The 25767-nt window shown below is 45.3% G+C and overlaps 2 protein-coding genes across 9 annotated transcripts in view; one reads left to right on the top strand and one right to left on the bottom strand.

Annotated features, from left to right (window-relative positions):
* On the top strand, window positions 1-19202 carry TTC23L (tetratricopeptide repeat domain 23 like). Its single transcript, XM_084833042.1, has 10 exons — window positions 1-141; window positions 2138-2261; window positions 3706-3865; window positions 5652-5777; window positions 6371-6548; window positions 10265-10373; window positions 12259-12386; window positions 14863-15012; window positions 16055-16137; window positions 18532-19202. Exons 1-10 carry the CDS (start codon window positions 22-24, stop codon window positions 18611-18613), a joined length of 1260 nt encoding a protein of 419 aa, XP_084689168.1. The 5' UTR covers window positions 1-21; the 3' UTR covers window positions 18614-19202.
* Window positions 18164-25767, bottom strand: part of RAD1 (RAD1 checkpoint DNA exonuclease) — an 11355-nt gene continuing 3751 nt past the window's right edge. For 4 of the 8 annotated variants that reach the window (XM_084833041.1, XM_084833040.1, XM_084833037.1 and 1 more), the window contains exons 3-6: window positions 23644-23752; window positions 23008-23266; window positions 20901-20999; window positions 19200-20414 (exon numbers count right to left, since the gene is read on the bottom strand). In XM_084833041.1, coding sequence (XP_084689167.1) covers window positions 20231-20414; window positions 20901-20999; window positions 23008-23266; window positions 23644-23752 — 651 coding nt within the window. In that variant the 3' untranslated portion in view covers window positions 19200-20230. Of the gene's footprint in view, window positions 20415-20900; window positions 21000-23007; window positions 23267-23643; window positions 23753-25767 lie in introns of all 8 variants that reach the window. The other 4 variants (XR_014787572.1, XR_014787570.1, XR_014787571.1 and 1 more) reach the window with 3 other exon arrangements.

Consider the following 25767-nt stretch of genomic DNA (forward strand, 5'->3'; position numbering starts at 1 on the left):
AGAGCAAGCACTGTTGAGACCATGGATGAAGCAAACAGTGACCACGAAGAAAAAGAAATGAGGGCCCAGCTGTTTACCACACCAGCAGCTAAGTTAACTCAAGCACAGGAAAAGGCAGAAAGTTTCGCTAAAAAAAAAGAGGTAATGCTTTCTGTTTGTTTCCTTTCATGCCTGCACAGTTGTGGATGTTAATGGATTCATATAGCTTTAATGTTGATACAGGAGCATCACCATAAGGTGCTTTTTGTAATGTGTTCTCAGAATTCTGTCAAGGAATATGGGTGCCATGCATAATTTCTAAATAACGTCTGGGCTTGGATCTGTATGGGGGCACCCTGCCAATTGTCCTGGATTCAAATCCCCACTCAGCCATGAGACTCACTAAATGACCTTGGGCCGTTCATGCATGACCTCTCATCTGAACCTACTTCACAGGGTTGTTGTGAAGATAAAACATGAGGGGGGAATCATGTATATAACTCTGAGCTTTTTGGAGGAAGGGTGGGGGGAAATGTGATAAATATATGTAGGGGCAGGCATCAGTTGCTTCAGCGGTAAGAGAAATTCACTCTGTACACGCTCAGTTTTATAACATTACTTCATATCTGTTTTGATAAAGAAGGGGAACAAGATCATGAATACAAGGGAAGCTGCCTTATACCAGGTCAGACTAGTTCTCCATCTAGCACACCATTGCCTATTGTTTATTATTATTCACTATTATTATTTCTGTACTGCCCTTTTTTCAAAAAGGCCACCAAGGCAGCACGCAACCCATTTAAAATAAAACAATACAACCTTAAAAACAGATACCCATTAATAAAAAATTCAAAACATTAAGACAATAGTGCGCATGCACACACGCACGCATGCACACACACACACACACACATAATTAAAAGGCTAGGTTAAAGAGATGTGTCTTCACACCTTTCCTGGAAGTCAAAAGAGTGGGGGCCAATTGTAATTCTGGACGGAGTGCTGTACACAGTTTGGAAGCGACACAGGAGAAAGCCCTTGCCAGACAAATGGGCCTCGTGGGATGGCTCTGCTTCCCCTCTCATCTCCCAGGCGAGGGGCAGTCCAACTGGAACAGGTCCTGATGTTCCCTTTGCCTGCTCCTGTCTCCCTTGCTTCTCATATGGTCTCTAGGATGTTCAGTGCAAATCTGTATGTCTGTGGGCTGCATTAATGGAAGCATAGCTTCCAAATCCTGGGAAGTACTAGTTCCCTGCTACTCAGCACTGCTTAGGCCTCATCTGGAGTACTGTGTCCAGTTCTGGGCACCACATTTTAAGAAGGATGCAGACAAGCTGGAGAGGGTTCAGAGGAGGGCAACAAAGATGATCAGGGGACTGGAAACAAAGCCCTATAAGGAGGGACTGAAAGAACTGGGCATGTTTAGCCTTGAGAAGAGAAGACTGAGGGGAGATAGGATAGCGCTCTTCAAGAACCTGAAAGGTTGTCCCAGAGAGGAAGGCCAGGATCTCTTCTTGATCATCCCAGAGTGCAGGACACGGAATAATGGACTCAAGTTACAGGAAGCCAGATTCCGGCTGAACATCAGGAAAAACTTCCTGACTGTTAGAGCAATACGACAATGGAACCAATTACTGAGGGAGGTGGCGGGCTCTCCCACACTGGAGGCATTCAAGACGAGGCTGGACAGCCATCTGTCAGGGATGCTCTGACTTGGATTCCTGCACTGAGCAGGGGGTGGGACTCGATGGTCTTATAGCCCCCTTCCAACCCTACTATTCTAAGGTTCCCCCCACCCCTTTCCCTTGAGTGGGTGGCGCATGCTTCACCATACGGGTGGCAGCCAGTGTTCCTGAGGCACAGTGCAGATTTCATGCATCAGCCATGTGTCTGTGTATTACCAAGTAAAACTGACCCAAGGATCTGCCCCAATGCAGTTCCGACCTTTGTTTTAGTGTGCAGGTGGAAAAGAATGCCATTGTCTCCTAATCGATGCCTGAAAAACAACCAGGGCAGACACAGCCTGTGTTCCAACTCAGAGTCTCCCTGCCTTGAAATGTAGCTGATGGTGCTGTGGTGGAAGGAGGCAGGAAGCAGCTCAGTTGCGTGTTTCCTTTTTAACTACACATCTACCATGTGTATTTTTTTCTTCTTCTAGGGACATAACACCTGCAGGGAACGGATTCAATGTATAGCTCTCACTAGAATTATCTATGGAAATGGGCACTGGCGATTGGCAAAGGCTCTCGCCAATCTTGCTCACAGCTACCTTACACTTCAAGGTAAAGTTTCTCCATTGATCCTGTCAGGACAAAGGAAACAGGAACCTTGATGCTAACCTCAGCTACAGCCGCTGAAGAGAGCAGGCCCTAGCAAAGTAATTGGTAATTGGTCCACTTCTGCCACTGCTGACATGGTAGCCAGGTGTCCTCTTTTACAGAGGACAGTCCTTTATTTGAAGGGCTGTCAGAGGACTGTCATCTATTTTTTGGTAATGTTTGTCCTCTTTTTTGGCCACCCTATATCACTGTGGTGTCCTGTGCTCTTGCTGATGTATCTTGGCTAGTGTTGCCACTTTCCCCCTTCCCTTCTGTGCCTTTAACAGGCAGGAATTCACCAGGTAATGCTTGTAGCAGCAGAATGTTGACATGGTAATGCTGAAACTCTACCTGTTGAATGTATCTGTCACATAGTGGTTAACGACAGAGGTGTCTTTTTAGTGGTGGCAAACCTAATCACAGCAGAAGCCTGGAACACCTCCAAAGACTGCTACCCCTGTAGGGTTAGAGTTGAATGAGAGATGTGGGAAAATGTGAAAATCAATGTGTATGTCACATGCCGTTTGTCTCTTTAAAGGCTTGCGCGCTCTCTCTCTCTCTCTCTCTCTCTCTCTCTCTCTCTCATTCTCTCTCTCTGGCTCTCTGTAGCTTATTGTAATCCATCTTAGCTTTTAGCTGGGCAAGAATAATGTAGCAGAAGCTCAACTACACTTTAAGATTGAAATATGAACAATTATATGGGTCGCATAATAAAAATTACACAGGTTGGGAAAGGAAAAGAGTAGGGACATGCTGCCATCTAGTGGCCATTTAATGCTTTCATAATGGTAATGCATTATGCAAAAAGAACAGCTGTGTTGGTTTTGCCCAGCAAAAGCCACAAAGGGCGCAATCCTATGCATGTTTAGGCAGAAAAAAGCCGTTGCTGGCCGGGGCATGCCTGGAGTTGTAGGCCTTTTTTCTGTCTAAACATGCATAGGATTGTGCCCAATGAGACATAAAACACCTTAAAGACTAAGGGCACAATCCTATGCATGTTTAGGCAGAAAAAAGGCCTACAACTCCAGGCATGCCCCAGAATGCCATTACCCCCTCCTCTCGGGCCCATCTCCTTTCCCCCAACCACCATTTGGTGCTTTCCTGGCTTCTGTGCAGTTTTTTCCCCATTCCAAAAGGTTGAAATGCCTCTCCCAAAGCTTTAAACTAAAATATGCTGGCATTTTGCCCCCTCCTTTTTTTGCCTTTTGCCCTGTCCACCACTGGAATTTGGCCCTTGAGAGGTTCTCTGAAATGGAATTCAGCCCTGGGATTGAAAGATGTTCTGTACCCCTGGTTTACAGGAACATTTAGTTGAAAGATTTGTATAGAGCTAGTGCGGGCGAGCACAGACTTCCTTCTATGTTTTTAAAGTAACCTGTTTTAAAAGTCCTCTTATTAATTTTCCCAGGTCTTCCTGTTCAGGCTATACACCATGCAAACTCTGCCAAGCATATAATCTTCAAAGGAGAAGGTGCCCCTCCAGCATCCTCAGAAGACAGGGGAGAGATTCTGAGTACTCTTGTGACCATCTACTATACCTTGGGCATAGCAAATCTGATACAGAAAAAATATCCTTGCAATGCAGTGACCAGAGTGGTAGATTTGGATGTGTGAAACTCGAGCAAAGAAGTTTCTTGTGCTCAGCTATGAAGCTCACCAGGAGGCTTTTTGGAGGCAGTCAGTCTACCTCGCAAGATTGTTGTGAGGCTAAAATGCTTCTGTGAGTTCCTGGAGGGAAAGCAGGCATATAAATGTGACTTGCAGAGTTTGGAAAATAAATTGGAATCTCTCAAAAATGTGAACTTTACATGGTGCAGTTTGTCTTCTTCAAGTTGTACACCAGCCTTCCACTACCTGGTGCCCTCCAGATGTGTTGGACTACAATTCCTATTACCCCCAGGCAGCATGGCAATTGACTGTGCTGTCTGGGGATTATGGGAGACATAGTTCAACACATCTGAAGAGCACCAGACAGGGGAAGGCTCTTGTATGCCGTTGTCCAATCCAGCAAGGGAGATCTGTGCATGGATGCAGACTTCCCTACACAGATTCTTTGGCAGTATCACAATCCATACAAAGGGCCGGCTCTACTATTAGGCAGCCGCCTCAGGCAGCAGATATTGGGTGTCATGAAAGAGCAACAAATTGTTATTTAATCAGTTATGATATTTTACTGCCAGGCATGGGGAGAGGTGCTTGTGGGATTTTCTGCCTCATGAGCCAAAATAACTTGCCTGGCTTTGGGTAATATGCTGCTATGCCCCCTGATTTGGGTGCATGGGGGGGGGGTGTCTACTTACTACTCCACCCCAAGCAGCAAAATCACTTGGACCAGCCCTGTCCATACATGCTGTATATGTGGCTCACCGGGCAGGTGGCATACATCTGGCCACTGGGCTGTAGGTAGGTGCTCCTGACGTTGATTCAGGAACTAAGCATGTGTGTGAACAACATGGGAATGTTGGGCTAGACCTAAACCTCTTTCAGCCCGAGGAAGAAATTAAATTTTGAGAAGCTCTCCGGGGCTGTATTCCAGTGGTGGGCATGGCAAAAGCAAAAGGGGCTGCAACCAGAACACCAGCATTACCACCATATTTTAGCTTAAAGGTCTTACTGCCTTCCAGGAAAGAGGTGGGCCCAGGGGAAGTGGGTGTGGCCTTGAGGGCTGGATTTGATCCATGGGTCTGAGGTTCAGCACCCTTGGGTAGGGATGTACAGATTTTGCTAAATCCACTCGGTCTGTATTTCACTGATTGTCAAGCATCTTTCATTCCATCATCCACTCACTGATGGAATCGGATTTCTTTTAGGGATGTATGAGATCTTCATTCCACTTGCACTAATGTGCACTAGAGTAAATCCCCCCCCCCCCGGTAAAAAAAAAAACAGTCTGCAGGTCCACGTGACTTGGAAAACGTCAGTCCACTGTGGAATCCACAGGTCACATTCATAGAAATCCAAACTCATTTGAATCAGTTGCAGATGTTTCAAATATCCCCACCCCTGGGCTAGACAGTTCTTCTGAACAAGCACAGAGAAAATTCTCAGTTAAGTTCACAGAACTACATCACTCTTAAGGGTTCTTTGCCCAAATCCATGACAGTCAACTCAGTCTGCGTTTGTAATGTGCATGCAGCGACACAAGGATTGCTTCTGGATTTATTGAATTGTGTAGCCATTGACCCCGGAGCCCAGTAATTGCCTAATCCAATGGACAGGCAGAAAAGTGCTTAAGACTGGGCAAAATAACTGATGCTCCAGATGAATACTGCAAGGTAGGGTGTGTGTGTGTGTGGGGGGGCGTTGTTTTAAAAATAGTCTGTGAGCCTTACTGTTTTTCCTTGACTTTTCAACTGGCAAAGAATCCTACCGCAATCTGCAGAAGGCTGAAAGAATTATGGCAGAACTGCAGGTGCCCGACTGGAGAGGGCTTCCTGAACTTAAAGTATCTGAGAGAGACCTTATTGCAGCATTGGGCAGGTAAACTAAAGACCAATAGCGTGATCCTGAGTTGGCAAAGATCCTGAGTTATGCATGTAAAGTGTTAGGACATATATATGGGATGCAATCCTATACTTACCTGAGAGTAAGCATCACTGAAGTCAGTGGGGCTTACTTCTGAGTAGATATGTACGAGATTGTGCAGTTAAGGCGTTGAAGGACTTCTTCTGCCTAAACATGCATAGGATTCTGCCCTTAATGAATTCCTGGATCCTGCAGTGCAAAGATCTCACTATGCTGGGACTTTTCCCATATTTCCTGACAGTATGTTATATGGATAAGGATCTGCCAATTGCTGGCAAGGGTTGTGCAATTGCAGTGCATATGGTTTTCTGTCAGGCAGCACCATCTAAAATTGTTACATCAGCTTTACATTTTTACCAGCAGCTACTTTTTTCTGCTTTTATTGTAAATTTTTTGTATTTTAAATTGTTGTACATGCTCCAATATCTCCTGATGTGGCGAGCTTTATAAATTCTAAATAACAGAATTAAATTTATTACTGTAATATTAATATTTTAATTTAATATAAATAGTTGAAAATCTAATTGAAAATAATTCTTTTCTTCTAGGGCCAGCCTGCAGGAAAACAAACTAGATTTGGCAGCCAAACTTTTTGAGAAGGCAATTGATATTATAATTTCATCTGAAGGAGAGAGGGCTCCAGAACTGATAAATCTTTATTTGGACCTAGCCCAAACTGAACAAATGAAGAAAGGTCATGAGCAATCCATAGGATATTTTTTAAAGGTAAAGAACTTCATAAAAATATGAGCACAGCATGAGAACTGAGTTTATGACTTTGACTTAATAGAGCTGCTAGTTGTCCTGTGTGTTAATCTAACTAGGGCTGCAATCCTATGTCCAGTTGCCTGGGAGTAAGCCCCATTAAACTCAATGGGACTTCCTTTTGAGACTGGCCATGTGTAGGATTGCACTGTAAAAAGTATAATGGCACCCCCATTGTCATATATTTATAATGTGAAAGCAAGCTTGCTGACCTTAAAGCTGCAAAAATGAGCAGGGAAGTATCCAGTCATTGCTGGTGATATTTCAAAAGTTGTGAAGGTGAGGCAGAAAACAAGGTTTCCAGTGGTCAGGGAGGTGGGGCTTTAGTGGCCCTTGGATTGTCCCCTCCCATAAGGGCCAAGAAAAATATGAAAAATCAGGAACTGTATGCAAATTAAGATGAACTGCATAATTTGTGCATTGAATTTGTGCAAATTCAGCTTTTCTTTGTGTAGAATCCAGGTTTATTTAGTTGTTTATTGTAGTGATGAGTATAAACCACAGTCCCTAGCATACATTGCACTGCATACACAGTTACTTCATCAGGACATTGGAGAAGGAATGAAGAGATATTGGTTATAGACTACTGTCCTGTCCTTCTGCTATAGCGTATCACATCGGGGTAGTTGTATCCAGTCAGCCCAGTCCATCTTTGTCAGCAAATAAGTCATTTACAGGGCAATCCTATGCATGCTTACTCAAAAGCAAATCTCAATGTGTTCAGTGCACACAGGAGTGCAGCCTTAACATAAACAGAGCATCCTTCCCCAATCTGGTGCTGTCTAGGTGTGTTGGACTGCAACTCCCATAATTCCCAGTGGGTTCAGAGTTGCAGTCCAACACATTTGGAGGGCACCAGGTTGGGGAAGGCTGAAATAGAGAATAGACCCTTTTCAGTAAAATAGTGACTGTAGGCATACTCTTTTTAGCGCAGAGGAACTGCTCGAGAAGCACCCTCACTGAGTTCAGTCCAAATGTACCTCTTCCTCTCTATGTTTAAGCTCGGGGTGGGGGGAAAGACTACTGCAAGTCTGAAGAAGCCAGCTACGCATAGCACAGACATCATAAGGCTGTATCCTTATGATGTCACTAAGAACCCGACATTTCCTGGCAGTGCCTCCCTTTCCCACTCCCCAGAGCAGTTTGGCACTTCCCCCCCTTTTTAAAAACAGTAAGTTAATAAATGAAGAGATCAACGCATGGAATATTCATGTGACACATGAATGCTGTAAAAACAGCAAGGCAAACAGGACTGATGGCTGAGCCAGTGTTTGAATTTCTGTTTGCCTGTCATTTCAGTTGCAAAAGTGGGAGAAAGCCCAGCTCATCCCATAGGGGAGGAATGTGCTGTGTGGTCTCTTCTTCTTTCTATCATTTCTGTGATCTTCACCTGTATGTTCTAGTCCTCTTGGTCGTAATATCTTCACATGTGATTACCCTTTTACACTTATGACTATATGCAGCCATCGTAGCTGTCATGGTCAGGAAAGGTCAATGCTATCTGTCATGATGGCTCTATGCTGCCTCCAGTACCAGAGGCAGGATGTCTCTTTATACCAGTTGCTGGAGAAGACAAGAGGGAGAGTGGTATGGTACTCCTGTCCTGCTTGTGGGCATCCTGTGGGCAGATGGTTGGCCGCTGTGTGAACGGAATGCTGGACTAGATGGACCCTGGGTCTGATCCAGCATGGCTCTTATGTTCTTAAGGTGCAGAGGCTTCATTTGACAATTTTTACTTCCCTCTAAGCAGAATAGTTCTCCCATTGTGATATGATGATGGATCGATTTTTCTTGCTTTATCATCCAGAGTGAACAGCAACTGAGAGCATTTCTACACCAGGCTAAAATCCCACAAACTTTTAGGGATGTACGAAAGTTCCGCCACGGATCTCAGGGAGGCCGAATGCCAGCGCATTCGGCCCCCCCCAAATTGGTGGCGGAACGGCCCGCCCCCCCGGGACAGGACTTACCTTGGGCAGATCTTCCTGGCGGCGGCGGCGGCTGCCGATCTTCTGACCGGCTGCCGCCACCGCCATTTCCAGTTAAAAACAACAACGTGATAGGCTATGTAAAGATTTACGTAGCCTATCACGGCTAGGTTTTAAAAAAACACCGTGATAGGCTACGTAAATGTTTACGTAGCCTATCACGGCTGACTTAAAAAAAAACACGCGCATACGCAAATGGCGGCGGCCATGGCCGCCGCCATTTGTGTTCCTTATTTTGGCATGTCTTAGTCTACGCAAACATTTACGTAGACTAAGACAGCGAAAATAAGGGGAACGCAAATAGTGTAGACGCTACGCTATTTGCATTTATTTTCGCCATCTTAGTCTATGTAAATGTTTACGTAGACTAAGACGTGCCAAAATAAGGAACACAAATGGTGGCGGCCATGGCCGCCGCCATTTGCGTACACGTGTTGTTGTTTGTTTTTTTTAAGTCAGCCGTGATAGGCTACATAAACATTTACGTAGCCTATCATGGCCGACTGCAGGGACGCAAACGGCGGCGGCTATGGCTGCCGCCATTTGCGTCCCTGCTAGCCAGCAGCTGGATGTCCAGCTGCTGGCGGAGCCGGCTGGCAGCTCCGCAGAATCGCTGTGGAGCACAGCCAGCCGGCCAGGATTCCGGGGGGGAGGAACGGAGCACCTCCCCGCCCTATCCAGGATTCCGGGGGGGGGAGGGACGGAGCGCCTCCCCCCACCACCATCAGCATAATCCACGAAAGGTAAGTGATTTTCGTACATCCCTAACAACTTTACAGGGGCTTTCTGCTTCTGTTTTAAATGCAGGAGCATGACGGGCTCCCTTTACATGTGATTCCCTTCCCCCCCTTATCTGTGCTGTTTTATATGTTTCATTATACAGCCATAAGATGGTGCTGTGGTCGAGCGCCTCTTATTGCGGGATTTTCTCTTTTCACAAGGAAATTCAACACACTGTAATTTGATAGCTTATTATCTCCGATCTTTAAAATGATGGGATAAAGGTCATTTAGTGCAGGAGATGACACCTTGGAGGTTGACAACGTCATGTAAAAGACCCACAGATGTCTGCGCGTAATCAGTCTCAATAGCAGGATAAAAGCCCTGTGTAGAGAAGCCCTGAGTATTTGCCGTGTCTGGATGTTGTATGAATGAACGTTGTACTCAGAAATGCTACTTTGAGTCTTCCTCTCCTTTCATTTTAACACATGCCTTGGTATCCTCAGTCCTTACATTTCCATGCACTAACAAAGCTTTGGACTGGGAGATGGTGGTAAAATGCCAATAATCAGTAACTGGGGACATCAGTCATCAGGCCAAAATTTATAAAGTACTAACTAGACATTTTTGCATTCTGGACCACCCAAGAAATTGTTTTCCAGGTTGAGTTTTCAAAATTTGTTTTGTTTGCTTTGCAGTAAACAGCAGGCCACTTCCATCTAACTTGCTCCTTTTCTATGCAGCTGCAACCTGGGTAAGAGCTTATTATGCTCTCCTGCTCTAGTTTTACTCTTGGGAGAGATACAGATTATGGGCTAGATCTGGTCCCTCCATTTTAGACTATGAGCAAGACTATAAGATCTTGGGGGACTGGACTGCCAGATATTTCAGGGAGCTACCAAAAATGTTCAGGTAGACAGTAGACTTGCACAGCACTGTGAATCGACACTGTCCATCTCTTCCCAACAGGCCCATTCCATTTCTCTCGCTCTGCATACGAAATTCAGCGTTGAAGCTGCAGCAACAGCATTGTTACTGGGTAAGGCTTATGCTGCAACTGGAGAAGAAACGCATGCTGGTAAGTACAGAGAAAGGCACTGGGACAAATCATTTATTGCTTTCCATTGCAAGATATAATTGGATTGGATACGTTTATTTGATCATGGAGGGCCCACCCACCTCTGCCATTAGAGTTCTTGGGATCAAGGTTGAGTCCAAACTGCTGAGAGTAAAAGAAAAGTAACTTTCCCAAGAATCTAAGAACAAGGGAGATCCCAAATACAGATGGTACTGGAGCGCAGTTGCCTTCCCATGCATGCACATGTGTAAATAACTTCAGCCAGGCTTCCCCTTTATTCATTTATTTACAATATTTATATACCACTCCAGATCAAAGATTTTGGAGCAGTGAACAACAAGATAAAACAATAAAACCCCATAATTAAAATATTTTAAAAGAACTGATTCTGAACTTAATAAACCGTGGCTGGTCACTCAGGGAAGGCCTCTCGAAATAACAATGTCTTCAGGAGGCACCGAAAGCAACACAACGTTGGTGCCTGTCTGACTGCCAAAGGCAGGGAATTCCACAGGAAGGGGGCCACTACGCTGAAGGCTCTCTTTCTGGTGGATTCCAACCGGGCCATAGGTCCATGTGGAACCACCAGGAGCAAATCCTCCGATGACCTCAGTGACCAGGCACGTTGGTAAAGAAAGTGGCGCTCTCTCAGGTATCCTAGTCCCAAGTTATTTAGGGCTTTGTACACTAGTACTAAGAAGAAGAAGACTTGCTGGAGAAGACTCTTACGAGTCCCCTGGACTGCAAGGAGGTCAAATCAGTCAATCCTAAAGGAAATCAACCCTGAGTGCTCATTGGAAGGACAGATATTGACACTGAAGCTCAAATATTTTGGCTACCTAATGCGAAGAGAAAACTCTCTGGAAAAGACCCTGATGCTGGGAAAGACTGAAGGCAAAAGGAGAAGGGGACGGCAGAGGATGAGATGGCTAGATAGCATCACCGATGCAATGAATATGGACTTGAGCACGCTCCGGGAGAGAGCGCAGGACAGGAAGGCCTGGCGTACTATGGTCCATGGGGTCACGAAGAGTCGGACACGACTGAACGACTGAACAACAACAACTAAGACCTTAAACCTGCCCAGTAGTGAATAGGGGCTTAAGGTGTCCTTCCCCAACCTGGTGCCCTCCAAATGTGCTAGACTACAACTCCCATTATCCCATGGCCATGGCTAGGGATGATGAGAGTTGCAGTCCAACACATCTGGGGGGGCACCAGGTTGGGGAAGGCTGTCTTAAGCCCCCTCCTTTACATTTAATGGTGGGATGGCAGTCTGTTAAACAAAGACTGCTGATCCAGCTCCGAACCAAAATCTGTCATTGGCCCTCCTGATGGCGCCATCAGGGTAGGACTTTGGGGCTGATGGGCAGGGCCCCACACAGGAGAATGAGCAGGGGGGCCCCCAAACACAGCAGGTCTGGCTTGCTACATTTTGAAGTAAGTGAAGCAATACACACTCCTATCTAAAGCAGGGAAGGGTATACGACCATTAAATCCAGAGTCTAAGATGACCTAACTGCATCACTGGCTCTGTCTAGCCCAGAATGGCCACCTCTTCTTTGATCGGCAGTCAATCTCAGGCAGAGGTCTTTCCCAGCTGTGCCACTTGAATTCCTTTAACAGGGGTGCCAGGAATTTAACCTGGCTCCTTCAACATGCAGAGGTGTACTCTGCCACTAAGCTTTGGCTCCTCTTGTATTTGCAAGCTGTTTTACAGATGTTAAATGGGTGGACACGGAGCTAGGATCTGCTGTTTAGGAAAAGAGAAATAACCCGAACCCTGAAGCTGGATGTTAAATGGATTTTATTCTTCAGGATGGGTGACTCAGGATGATGCAGATTATACATTTAATGCAAAACATGCATTGCACTCATTTTCTAGAGACTGCTGAAATGTATCTCAGTGAGAGTCTCGCAGCCTACAAAGTGGCACTGGGGATGGACCATTCTAAGACAATCAATGCCCTGGAAGACTTCAGTAAATGGCTTGGACGAGTGGGGAAAAGGAAGGTAACAGCAGCTCCAATGGGATGTAGCCTGAAGACATTCAGCCATGCAAAAGGGTGTTGGGGAGCAGAACCCATAGCCAGCACCGTTGAGCAGCTTGCAGCAGTGGGGTGCCAATGGGAGATGTTTTCAGAGTCTAATTGCAACAGGGGGTTCAGTTTTGGGGTGGGTTGCAGCTGAGGAGAGGAGGTTTAAACCACCTTCCCCACATGCTATGATCCCTCCTACAATCAACTTCCCATTGGAGGTCACTTTTGGTTTTGGCCCCAGCCACAGATGGCTACTCATAAGGGACTGTGGCCCTTAGGACGAAAGAGGTTCTCAACCTGAGGTCTGGTGCCTCCTACATTCTCACTGCCAGCCAGTCTTTAGGGATGTTGGAGAAATCCGCCGCGGATTCAAATGAGGCCGGATTCTTTTGAATCCAGCCTCAGGAATCCGCAGCGGATCGGCACCATTTACCTCCGTTCCAGGAGGATTGGAGGTGGAACAGCACTCGGCTGCTTCTTGCCGGCCAGAGCCCTTCACCTCCTCCCTGCCGATCGCCATTTCTTGAAAAAAAAAAGGCGATTGGCAGGATGTCCCCATAGACTTATATGCAAAACAGAGCCGTGAATCTTGCGTATACACCTATGGACATGTAAGACTTATAAGCAAGATTCATGGCTCTATTTGCATATATTTCTATGGGCACATCCTGCCTACTGCCATTTTTTTTTAAAAAAGAAAAAGAAATGGCAATCGGCAGGGAGGAGGTGAACGGTTCTGGCTGGCAGGCAGCAAGGTAAGCGGCCCCCAAGCCGGGCTCCCCCCCCCCCGAATCCTCACAGAGCCGCTCCAGAGGATTCTGGCGGGGGCGGGAGGAACGGATCGCCTCCCCCCCTCCCCCCAAAAAAAACAGATTCCCCACCGGAACAGACTGTGCGTAATCCGACATCCCACAATCCTATACTCCAGAGATGTTGAACCTCTTTCAGCCCAAGGGTTGAATTCAATTTCAGAGAAGCTTTCGGTGGCCATATTTCCATGGTAGGTGGGCCCAAAATACCAACTTCTTACTGCCTTAAGTAAGCCTTAGGAGAGGCATTTCAACCTTTTAAATGCGGGGGGGGGGGCAGTCTGTGCGAAAGCTTGAAAACTACAAATGATTGGCTGTCAGGGGAAAGGGGCATAATCCTCTGGGGAACCCCAGTGGAAGGATTAGGGCCCTGGGTGGGCTGGATTTGCCCTGCCAACCTGGGGTTCAAACCCACTTCTATATACACTCACCTAGGAGTACATTCCATTCCTTCCAAGTGGATACGTACAGGATTGTGCTGTCAGTGAATTAACAATTTTCACTGCTGCCTTTTTGGATGATAATAAACAAACTTATTCTAAGATGACTATGCGGTGGCAAGGTTCAGTCTACAATCTTTTCCCCTTGAAATGTGGCAACCTTATAGTTGTTACTGGGCAGATTAAAAATAAATAGTATTATTTTAGACAGGAACGAGCAAGTGGAGAATATAAAGCAGGAAGTGTTAACTCAGGTGTAATGTTTAATAGTTTACTGTTGTCAGGGCAAATTGATTTCACATATAAATCTAATGATCTATAATTCAACACTAGACAGTGTAAGATCCTCATGTCTTTACGGATCAGAGTTAATCTATAATAAAATCCAAGGCATACCTCATAAGAAAATATAAACGTGTGATCCTATGTTTAGACAGAAAAAAGTCTTACAACTCCCAGCATTCCTCAGCCAGCATGGCTTTCGCAGGACTTTTTTTTCCTGTCTAAACATGCATAGGATGCACCCTTACTGAATTTCTAACTCTGAGATGCAGCAGTATCTAAATCAACAGTGCTAAATCCCTTTAAGTTCATGCAGAAATAGCTGTCTGTCATCAGACAGAGAACAAAGCCAGTTTCTCCTTAAAAAAAATATGAAATCAAGCACAAAACATTGGCATATGCTTAGAAGGGATACTAAATACCAGGGTTCACAGTAGCTTCACCCCACATTCTTTTTGCACTAAATAAGTTAATACATTTAGGGCACAATCCTATCTAGATAGGCGGCTACCCCTGAACTCGGAGGCAACTGCCTATCCAAAGCAAGGCAGGAGAAGCACTGGGGGCAGGGGGATTGTTCCCTCCATGCCTCTCCTGCCCTGCTTTTCCTGCTAGACAGCCTTTCTCGGCTAACCGCCGGGTTGGGGGGGGGGAGCACAGTAGAGGAGGCTGCTGTACGATAGGATGTGTCGTACTGGCAGATCCGCTCCCCCCCCCCCCGGAACGCCCCCAGCCCCCCCCCCCGCCTTCAGCCACTCCACGCTCCTCTTGCCAGGGCAGAGGATAGGGCTTCTCCGTGCTGCCTCCGAGGCAGCATGGACATGGGGGGAGGTCGATTCCCAGAAAACAGCATATCCTACGGCTGTCTAGCGGCCATAGGATTGCTCCCTCCCTCCAACTGTTTTTTCTTCTTTTGCAGCAAGCCTATGATTTACTCAAAGATTCATTTAAATCTCAGGAAGATATCTGCAGTGATTTTAATGAACAGGCCGTTGAAAGATTGTATATTATGGGCTGCATCTGCCTAGCAGAGGAGAAGATAAGGGAGGCTTACCAGCTGCTCAGTAAGGTAATTACCATGTTACTGTGCTATCACCTTGAGAATTTAAGTGAAGGCAGCTTTTTTTTTTGAAGGTGGAACTTCCCCACAGAATTCGTCTGTTTTCAAGGTATAGGACCTGTTCGAGCGTAGCAATTTAAATTATCTGCTAAGCTCTTCGGTGGGAATTGGCTCTGTGACCTGAGAGATTTTGGCTAGTGAACTGTGCAGGAGACAGATTTTCTCCACCTCCAGCACTGTAGATTTAGGGTCAGACAATAGGATCCAGTGGAACTGGTAAACTGGCCTTCAACTGAACGGCTGGTTTAGAGCTGTGTTCGGTTCCCCTTAAAGCATCTGTGTTTGCCATCTGTTGCCAGATTTTATTGTGGAGAACAGAGGGAAGAACTAATGGGTGGAAGTTGCAGAGGAGCCGATTTTGGCTGATCATTAGGAGAAACTTCCTAATGATGAGAGCTGTTTGGCAGTGGAATACACAGTCTTAGGAGGTGGTGGGTTCCCTTTTACTGGAGGTATTTAGGCACAGACTGGATGACCATCTGTCAGTGATGCTGCGGCAGCATTCTGTAGTGCAGACCCTGCACTGAGCAGGGGGTTGGACTAGATGATCTCCAAGGTCCCTTCAAATTATTCCAACCCTTCCAACTCCAAGGTCCCTTCCACCTCTGTAAGCCAGCAGCGAGGAACCAATGACACTCCAAATATTGATGAACTGTTACTTCCACCGTCCTTCACCATTGATCAGGTTGGAATCCAGCAGACATCTGGAAGGGCACAGGTTCCCCAACCCTGCTGTAATGTGTCAGGACTCAGACCTGGGTTCTAAGGATAGACTCGCCCCGTGAACCACCAGCTCACCACAGCCCAAAGAAGAAACTACCGAAAGACCAATGAGCATAGTAAGATAGCCTCTCCTAACCACAATAGGTCAGAGCAGGTTAATTCTCAAGATGGATTTTCCCACCCTCCGCATACATTGGTAGAAGGCCACTGACTGACTTTTACATTGGGACGTGTATAACCTCATCTCTTCCGTTTTACATTTGTGCAGTGTGTGCAGATCCAGGTTGCTATGTATGGGTCCTGTCATAGGAAATGTAAAAAGATACAAGAGCTCCTGGACATGCTGAAGCGGTAAGTTTTATCATTTTAAAAGAGTTAGGATGCACAATCTGAGAGGAGGGGAATCACATGCAATGGGGCCCGGGCCTGACCAGGTTTATAAAAGAACCCACCGCCAATCAGGAGGCTGAGCTGGGAACCTGTCTAGGTCTGGAAGATTCAGTATTAATCAAGCTAATCCCTTCCCAGATCTTCCAGGATGGCTGGCTGGAGAGGCAGCATCTTCAGCCAATTCACAACAAGCCAATGCAGCCAAGATTCATATGTGCATATGACCTTCTGTTCATGCTGCCAGTGCTGATGCAGATTCCCCTCTACAGGCGCAATGGTATCAAAACATATAGGAATCCACAACACCTTGTGCAGAAGACAAGTGTTTTGGAATAGAGGAGATTAAGGACAAAGTCAGCTCTTGGTGGGAAGCAAAACTGATACAGAAAGCGTAACAGCCCAGTTCATGCTAGCTTATAGCAACACAATCCCAGTTGATGGCTTTTGGTGGTCAGCTCTGTTTCTAATTCAGATCAGGCTAAACTGTTCTGATCTGCAAAGTATCCAGCCAAAGGATGAACTTACAAAACTTCCATTCTTCAGTCATTCATGATCATACTCAATTTCCCAGAATTATTACATTCTTAACTCAAAATGAACACTATTCCTTTACCTAATGGTCACTCCTAGTTGATCTAAGGCAGCCCTTCCCAACTCCATGCCCTCCAGATGTGTAGGACTACAATTCCCAGCATCCCCAACCACCATGGCTGGGGATAGCGAGAGTTGTAGTCTAACATAGCTGGAGGGCACTGGGTTGAGAGAGGCTGCGGAGTAATTTGGGCAAACTTCACCAGACTTCACAGGAGGAAGCATACAGCATACACTGACTATCTGTTTTTGCACTGAAGCCACTTACACTTTAAGGGCAGCATAAAATGTTTTGTGTGCACACACAAAAACAATGCGTGCAGACGGGATGGGGCTTGTTTGGGACAGTAACAAATGTGGTTGTTTCATATGAGGCACATGCACGAGGGAGTCAGGATTGGCCATGTCTAGCAACATCTGTTTGCAGCTATGTTATGCTTAAACAGGGCTCTACGGTTTTTGGCTGGCCTTGCTGGCTATGCCAAAAATTGTAGTTGCCAGACCTCCCTCTCAAGTCAAACTTCCACCCATGGCCTTTCTCAATGGAAGGGCTGGGGGCAGGGGGTAGTATGCCAGGTTGAATGATTTCACTTAGAGAAGCCCCAAGCAGAGTTGCTCAACCCCAGTACACACCATCTTTCTCAGCAGGTAGGAGAGTGGCCATTTCAGTGCTCCTGGTCAGAGATGCCTCAGCTGCCTCCAAGCAGCATCACTCCACTGGCTGGCCTTTCCCTACAGACAGGCCAGTGGTAGAGTGGTGAGTGTGGCACCACTGTATGGAGACACTCTATACTCTTTCAGGCAGTGGCATACGACTGCCCATCTTACCTGCTCCAGAGTAGTAAAGACCAGAAGGGGGAGGGACATCCTAGCTTGATCTTTTGTGGCCAAGGCTCTCTGGGCATCTTGGCCCCCCAGCTGCCAAACAACCCCCAGCCTTTGGAGCTGGGGAGGTGGTGGGGATGACATCAGAACTGCTAGCCGATCTCCACTCACCTTTGCAGCTTCAAAGTTGGGATGATGGATGGACGCACATCACACTTGCTGGTGCCACACTGATCGTGATGAGTGGATTTGTTAAAGCCTCTGTTTGACTATGCCTTAAAAGCCACTAAAAACCTGATGGCAAGGGTGTTGAAGTTGGCTCCTAGGAACCCAAGTTCAAACTCCTCTCAACCATAGAGGATACCAAAGGGTCAGTCTCTCTCTGTTTCTCTCTTTCAACCTCAGTTCTGCATTCTGTAGTGAACACATGAAAGAACTATCTCACCATTTTATTAGCATGGATTGTTTTGTTTTTCCACAATTAGATTGCTGTGGAAGTGGTTGCTAACTATCTTGACATGTGAAATTGGACTTCTAAGCCCCCACCCCACCCTTCCACTTCACTATGTTGGACTGATCCACCATCAGTTTTATTGCACACATAACAGCATCCAATTAAGAGTTCAACAACATGTGCAAGGCAGCAGCAGCATGGTTCTTTGTAAAAATTATTCATTTTCCGCAGCTTAGCTGGCGTAGCTCACTATTTGAGAAATTCTGTATTGCCAGACAAGATCATAAATCTGAACATCAGCCTGCTTATTGCTTAGTACCATTTCCTCAAGAACAAGCAAAACAGAACAATATAGTTTAAATAGATAAGTAACTGACCACTATTTTATTGGGTGTGTTGTTGTTTTGCTTTATATAAATGCCCAGATCATTTTTAGTGTAAGTTTGAAAACTGTTGGGTAAAACCTTTTGCTTCCTTTTCTGCAGGGTTCCTGCTCTACATGAAGGAACCAGCTGTATAAAACAGAAGACAGGGGCAATGCTAAATTGCTCAATCCCAGATATCTAGGCAAATGCTCATCTAGTCACTGGTACAAGAAAAGCAGGCCTGTAATATCTTGTTTAGCTTCCTACTCAGCAAAGCATTTTTAGTATTGATTTCTACTGCATTTTTATTTTACAGCTAGCAGGATGCCAGTAAATAGGAATATCTGAAATTTCAGCACAGCCCAACTGAACCAGGAACATTCAAACATGCAAATAGGGGGAAGGCAGAGGAAGAGAATCAGGCTACTGGCTGCCGCTGTCATAGGGAACCTTGACTGTGCAAGGAGAGATGCTTTTCCTGATTGCTTCCTTATATGGAATGGGCATAGAAGGGGCCCTGCCTCAGGAAAATGGTCACAGGTCCCCCACATACAGTCTGTTACCTCCCTGTAGCTGAAACTCCCTCTACTGCCCACAGCAATGAAGCAGTTCAGAAGGACGTGAAGGACAAACTTGCAGATGCCTGGGACACGTAGATACCATTTCACACATAATCAGTGAGAGGTTGTGACTTGCTAAATGTCATCGGTCATGAATTATATGTGGATGGCAGAGCGATGAAGACCTAGATGTGTGGTCACATACTGGATACTGAAATAAAATTATAAAAAGGTGAAAAAATAATTATATCAAGTTAATTTTCTCCAGTTCACAAAACTGTAAGTCATCTAGTTTACATTAAGCCCTACTATATTGGCCTAAGTTCTTGGCTCCCCGAGCCTAGGCACAGGGCAGGCTACAATCCTATATTGTTAAGAGGCTGAAAGGCACATTAGAAGCTTTGATAGAGACTCTGTCCCTTACTTTTACCCTTTTTCTTTCAGTGGTCAGAAGTGGTGTGAAAGGAAGCATTCACGCCCTCCCCCCGCCCCCCTTTCTAGCTCACTTCCAGGCAAGGGAGGGAAGATAAGCGCAGAGACAAAATATGCATCTGCTTCCTTTGGACATGAGTGAGTCACCACACTTCTGCGATGTGTGTGCCCATGTGCGAGAGAATGTGGGACAGATTTCCTACCTAATGTCAAATCTGGCCATCAGCCACCGCCACCCCACCTCCCTCCCCCAAAGTCCTGTCAAGGAAAAGGCCCAGCAGTCATGGTCCTCAAATACTTGACCAGTTCAAATCCCAAGGAACATTTCCAAGGAGTAGCCATGCGGAGGCATTTTATCCACCTACACCAGGAGTGGGCAACTTGTGGCCCTCCAGATGTTTTGGCCTATAAATCCCATCATCCCTCACCATTGGTTATGCTCGCTAAAGCTGATGGGAGCCATAGGCCAAAACATCTGGAGGGCCACAAGTTGCCCACCCATGATATTTAGTGCTTCCAATGAAAGACGTCAGAACGGTCATTCTATGTTTCTAGTCGCAAAGGATCACCGCACCTGATGATGCTTGCTAGTCTCAGCCAAAAGGCCAAGACTGAGTTCTCCATCTCAACAGATTTTGTCTCTATTAGATTTTCTTCCTCTAGGTGAAGAAGACAGGAATCTTCTTATTCTGCTTCTCCCCCCACCCCATCTCCATCCACCCCAACTGGTCTTCTGGGCTCTCACTCAGAAAACTTTCATTTATAATTGACTATCCCAGGTGGCTTTTACTGAAGGGGGGAAAATAACAACAGTCTGTATTTCACAGCTATATTTCCGCTTCAGTAATGTCCTCATCGGGGCAACAGTAATACTCCACAAAGCAGATCTGTCCATCTTCGTTTCTGATCATGTATTGCAACGAGAGAAAGCCTCTGTTATCTGATCGAATAGACACTTTGCAAGATAAAGCTAGTGCTTTCGTAGATGGCTTGAGTAATGATATCTTGTATCTGTAGAGAAGAAAATGTGGCCAATTGTAATAAGAGGTCATATATAACAGTGGCTAACAGCTTATTGCCAATTAGAGTCAAACATATCAATAAAAAATGAACCTACAGAAACAGTATTAGAAAGAATGTTTGGAATATCATGTTTTCCCCTTGCACTGCATCGCCTCCTCAATGATCCACACCCCCATCCAAGGAACTGGAAAAAAAAAAAACCCTCATGGTCCAATATTATCAGCAAACTCAGAAGACAACACCAATCGCATATTAGGGCAGGAGGAGATATCTATACTGACTCCAGAAACTCCCCCATAAGTGATCAAACATAGCCTCCAGTTAACAGTCACCTTTCCAGCAAAGCCCACACAGTTAAGTTAATGCAAATAAACCACCATCAAGCAAAAGCAATTTGAACTCAAATCATAAGAACAGGACATGTTCAAATGGCTATTGTGTTACTACGGAAGTATATGAACTGCTCCGGCTCACCTGTTTGTCTGGGTTTGGTTACAGTGAAAAGCTTCAATTAGGTCTGAATCTTTAGGGTAGTCTAGATGTGCACTTCCAGCATTCCCAAAAGTAGATAATCTAAAAAAGAAAGAGAAATGCACAAGATTTGCACAAGATGCTTTGTACAGTTGCGGCAAAACAAAAATTGAAATAGTAGATGCTGTGACAAAAGTTACCAAACCTTAGGGAGCAATCCTATCAGGATAGGCCTATCCAATGCAGGGCGGGTTGATTACAGAGGGGATCTTCTCCTTCGCGCTCTGGTCTCCCTGCATTACCAGCTAGATGGCTGATTTGGCTGTCTAGCCAGAGGAGTTTGGAGTGGGGCAGGGGGTGGCCAGCTGACGCATAGGAAGCATCGTAATGAGGCTTCCGCCATCCCCTCCCTGCCCCTGGGAACACCCTTTTTCCTCCCGCTCTGCACTGCTCTTCTGAGTGCAGAGCCTGGGACGATCAGTGCTGCCTATGAGGTGGCGGAGGAGGGGCGGGGGCTTTCTGGGAACCGACCTCGGAGCACGGGCTCCAAGGTCAGTTTTCGAAAACCAAAAAATCCTGTGGCTGTCTATCCACTGTCTAGCAGCCATAGCATTGCGCTCTTAACTACTTTATTTCATATAAATGAATTCCTCTTAAGTGTTTTGAAGTTTATCACTTCATGGATCTGCTGCTAGTACTCTAAGTTATTGGAATATCTTGCTTAGCATCAAAGCGTCTGAAGGTTTGTGGGCATCTGTTGTTGCATTTGCACGATGAGGGCAAGAAAAAGGTATAACTACTTGGGGAGTGTGCAGCCCAATCCTATCAAATTATTTCAGAAATAAGTCCCATTGTGTTCAGTGGAGCTTACCAAGTGATTGAGAATTTGGGAATCAGCTTGAGAAAACACACGTAGACTCATGCTGTAAAACTGCAATCCCAAACACAGTTACTAGGGAATGAATCCCACTGAACTCACTGGGATTACTTCCAAGTACACTTGTTTAGGGTTATGCTGCACAAGTGATTTTGGCCATTACATTATTCATGCATCTCAATGGATTTCAGAGAGTTCCTTGCCCCGAAAGAAAAACATACATGTAATTATTTTCAGTGGATAAAAGATGCAGGGACAAGAATATGAACATGTCGTTGGAACTGCATCTTTGGTAAATGTGGAAAAAATGGATAATGGTGATGAAATCTGTTATCTACTGAACAGATGAGTTATGTTGCAAGAGATGCAATTTGATGGTTTATCACCCACTAGCCCTTTCTTGATGACATCTGGAGAGCAAGGTATTGGATGTGCAGCAAGCCACGATCTCCTCAGTAGTAAGGGTATGGTTCACAGTTCACATACAATACTCCTGTGATGGCCACATAGCTGAATATGCAAACTGTAGTATACACGAGAAAAGCGACACACATATTCATACTTATCACAGTAATGTCTGCAGCTGCCATACGATCACCCTCCAAACTACAAATTCTGACGCCATCCTGAAGATGTCAGTAGAACTGCTCCAGTGTAAGAGGCTATCCTCACAAAGTTACGTTCACAGTGGATGCCAAACCTGATCACAGGCCTCCTTGAGCAAAGTTCAATTCTCTATTCATAGGACCATCCATGGATTTCATGAGAACATAAGAAGAACCCTGCTGGATCAGACCAAATGCCTATAGTCCAGCACTGTGTTTGCACAGTAGCTAACCAGATGCCCATCACATACCTGATGCAACATGTATAAAATATGCTTTATACTGTCAGACCATTTAGCTCAGTAACTGTCCACTCTGACTGGCAGTGGCTCTCCAAAGACACAGGCAACAGCTCTGTTCCCTTCCTTTTAGGCTGCAATCCTATACACAGTTACCTGGAAGTAAGTCCCACTGAATACAATGGGACTTACACGACAGTAGATATGTGTAAGAGTGCTCTGGTAAATGCCAGGGATTGCAGCTAGAGCACTGTGCATATGCTTCACCACTGAGCTATGGCCCGCCCCCAAAATGGATATATTTATGCTAGAACCTTGCACTGTGTTCCAAATCATGGTTACAATATTTCTAGTCATCACTACCAAGCTAGGAAAACTATTTCTAGTACCTTAAATATGGCTTGTCTGGAGACATAATAATCTGCAGCACCTCACTGGTCATGTCCAGTTCAGAAAATGCCTCCCGAAGCCCCTCTGACTGAAGGATAATTTTGTTCACAACATTTGTGCTGCAGAAATCAAAATCAAGGATCTCTTCGGGTTCCTGTGTCTTGATTTTACACACAGTCACCACACCTCCTTCCTCCAGGAAAAGCGTTAAAGGGTATCCATAACCCCGATAGCACATCCGAAGAGCTGTCTGAGTTCCTGAGGTGAGAAAAGAAAGGAGTCTTCAGTAACCCAGAGGAGGTCATCTACATTAATACTGCAATTCTAACATGCACACTCACACTGAACGTAATTGGGACTTCTGAGAAAACAGGCACAGGAATGCGCTGCAAAACTGCCAAGCACTCACTCCTGATTGGCGCATTTAATATATGCTGAGAAGGAAGTATCAAGCATCTTATATTAAAATGTGCATGTCAAAGAGGCATTTCGGATTGAATCCCGAATTCCTTAAATATTCACGCAAACCTATACCTCCTTGTACAGCAAGCAATATACATGGTTGTTATCCAACAGGTTACAACACAGAACTGCATCTGGCCTATAGCCCATCAAAACATGCATGCAGGCAATACCTGGCAATGAACTTGTACTGAAGATGGTCAAACAGTCTAAAAGGACAGACAGATTGATCCTGAACATCACAGATTCTTCCTGTACCACAAATTCTTGGAAAACCCCTGCCTGTAAATTAGAAAGACAGGAAACTTGAAGGCAAAAAGGTGAAACAACAGCACCCTCACAAAACTACAATCCCCACCTTGAAATTGGAGGAAGCTGTGGCAATTAAAGTAACAACAGATATGTCCTTGGAATGCAACTCCATCTGACAAGGCAAAGATCAAGGAACAGAATACAGCTTTACAAAATGAGCAGCAACGATCAGGTGGGGAATGTTAACTTGCAGCAGAAGATGCTGCAAAGGTGAGCTGTGACAGTTAAAAAGTGCTGAGAAAGTAAACTTTTCATTTCTTCATATTGTATTTCTTTCATTTGGGACATTGGTTGGGTTGGATGAAGTTTTATGCATACTTGGAATAGAACCATTGAAATCAATGGGGCAAGTCAGTCATGACTAACTTAAGTCCCTACTTCATAGGGTTGTTGTGAGGATAAAACATGGCTGAGAGAGAAGAGAACCATACATTTTGGCTTGAGCTCCTTGTAGGAAAAGTGGGATATAAATGTACAGAATAATAAATAAAATATTTTTAAAAAATACATATGACTAAATCTGGACTGGACCCATTATCTTGCTCTACAGCCAAGGGCCTCTCAGAGCAGCTAGCAAAGGTCTGAGAGCAAGAAAACTGGTACAATAAAAATGAACAGAGCAGCCAGAGCAGTGCCAGACCAGGTTAAAACAGCAGTCTAAAACCTAAAGATCTAAAAAGGCCAGGGGAAATAAAAAGATCTCCTGGTGCTGAAAAGACACCAGAATCAGCACCAGGTGAATCTCCCTGGTAGAGTGTTTCACAATCAGAGTACCAAAACTGAAAAGGCCTATCTAGGATCATGACCTTCTTCAGGTGTCTCTAAAGGCAGAGAGACCTGAAGAAGGGCATCTGAGGATCATCTTGAAGTCTGAGCAGATTCATGCAGCAAAAGATGGTCCCAAGCCACTTCAGGCTTGGAGGTTAAAACCAACACTTTAAATTGTGCCTGGAAGCAGATCAGGAGCCAGGGCAATTGCTTTAAGATTGACCAGATTTGTTCCACTCAGCAAATTTAGTTTCAGCAGTTCCATTTCTTCACCTACCCAATTATGCTGCATAGGTTAATATTACCAATACATTGTCTTCCTATGACAGCATTTTGAAGGTACAAGGGAGGAAATCACTTCCATATGGTTCCTTGTCAGAAAACATATTTATACTGCAAAAAACTAATACTACGGCACAACAAGGAATCTTACTCTACTCCCTTCCTCCCCACCCCTTGCCACCAGGCACTGACGGTAGAAGAAGAAACACTGCTGTAAGGTACAGCCCTCCCCAAGATCAGTTCCAGAGTTTGTACAACACGAGCGCTGACCTGAGAAACAGCACACAAGACCAATATTGGCAAGAATAGTCATATTCTGCACCAATGTCCACTGTCATATTCTTCTCCTGGAATAAATATCTAATTACATGTAAGAGAAATTGCATATATGTTCTCTGTTCGAATACTTTATTCTGAGATCACCATTTGAGTTTTTGCAGTACTTTGACAGTTTGTTTAAGGAACTGTGCAGAAGCAAGCAGCATAAAGTGACAGGCAGCAGTAGTGGCTATAATTAGAAAGTGCCCTGGGGCCATGGAAGACTGAGGAACATGCAAGGCCCAGAACTCAGCCCCCAAGTCTTTTGCAGGCAGTTGATCCACTTAAGAAGAACATAAGAAGAGCCATGCTGGATCAGACCAAGGGTCTGACTAGTCCAACATTCTGTTCACACGGTGGCCAACCAGCTGTCGACTGAGAACCTACAGGCAGGACATGAGTGCAACAGCACCCTCCCACCCATGTTCCCCAGCAACTGGTGTACATATGCTCATTGCCTCTGGTACTAGACATAGCACACAGCCATCAGGACTAGTAGCCATTGAAAGCCTCCTCCATGAATTTGTCCAACCCCCTTTTAAAACCATCCAAATTGGTGGCCATCGCTACATCCTGTGGTAGTGAGTTCCATAGTTTAACTATTTGCTGTGTGAAGA

This window comes from Heloderma suspectum, chromosome 2 (genome assembly GCF_057233095.1).
Source record: "Heloderma suspectum isolate Gila_16-S chromosome 2, 16-S_ref, whole genome shotgun sequence".
Taxonomy (NCBI): Eukaryota; Metazoa; Chordata; class Lepidosauria; order Squamata; family Helodermatidae; genus Heloderma; species Heloderma suspectum.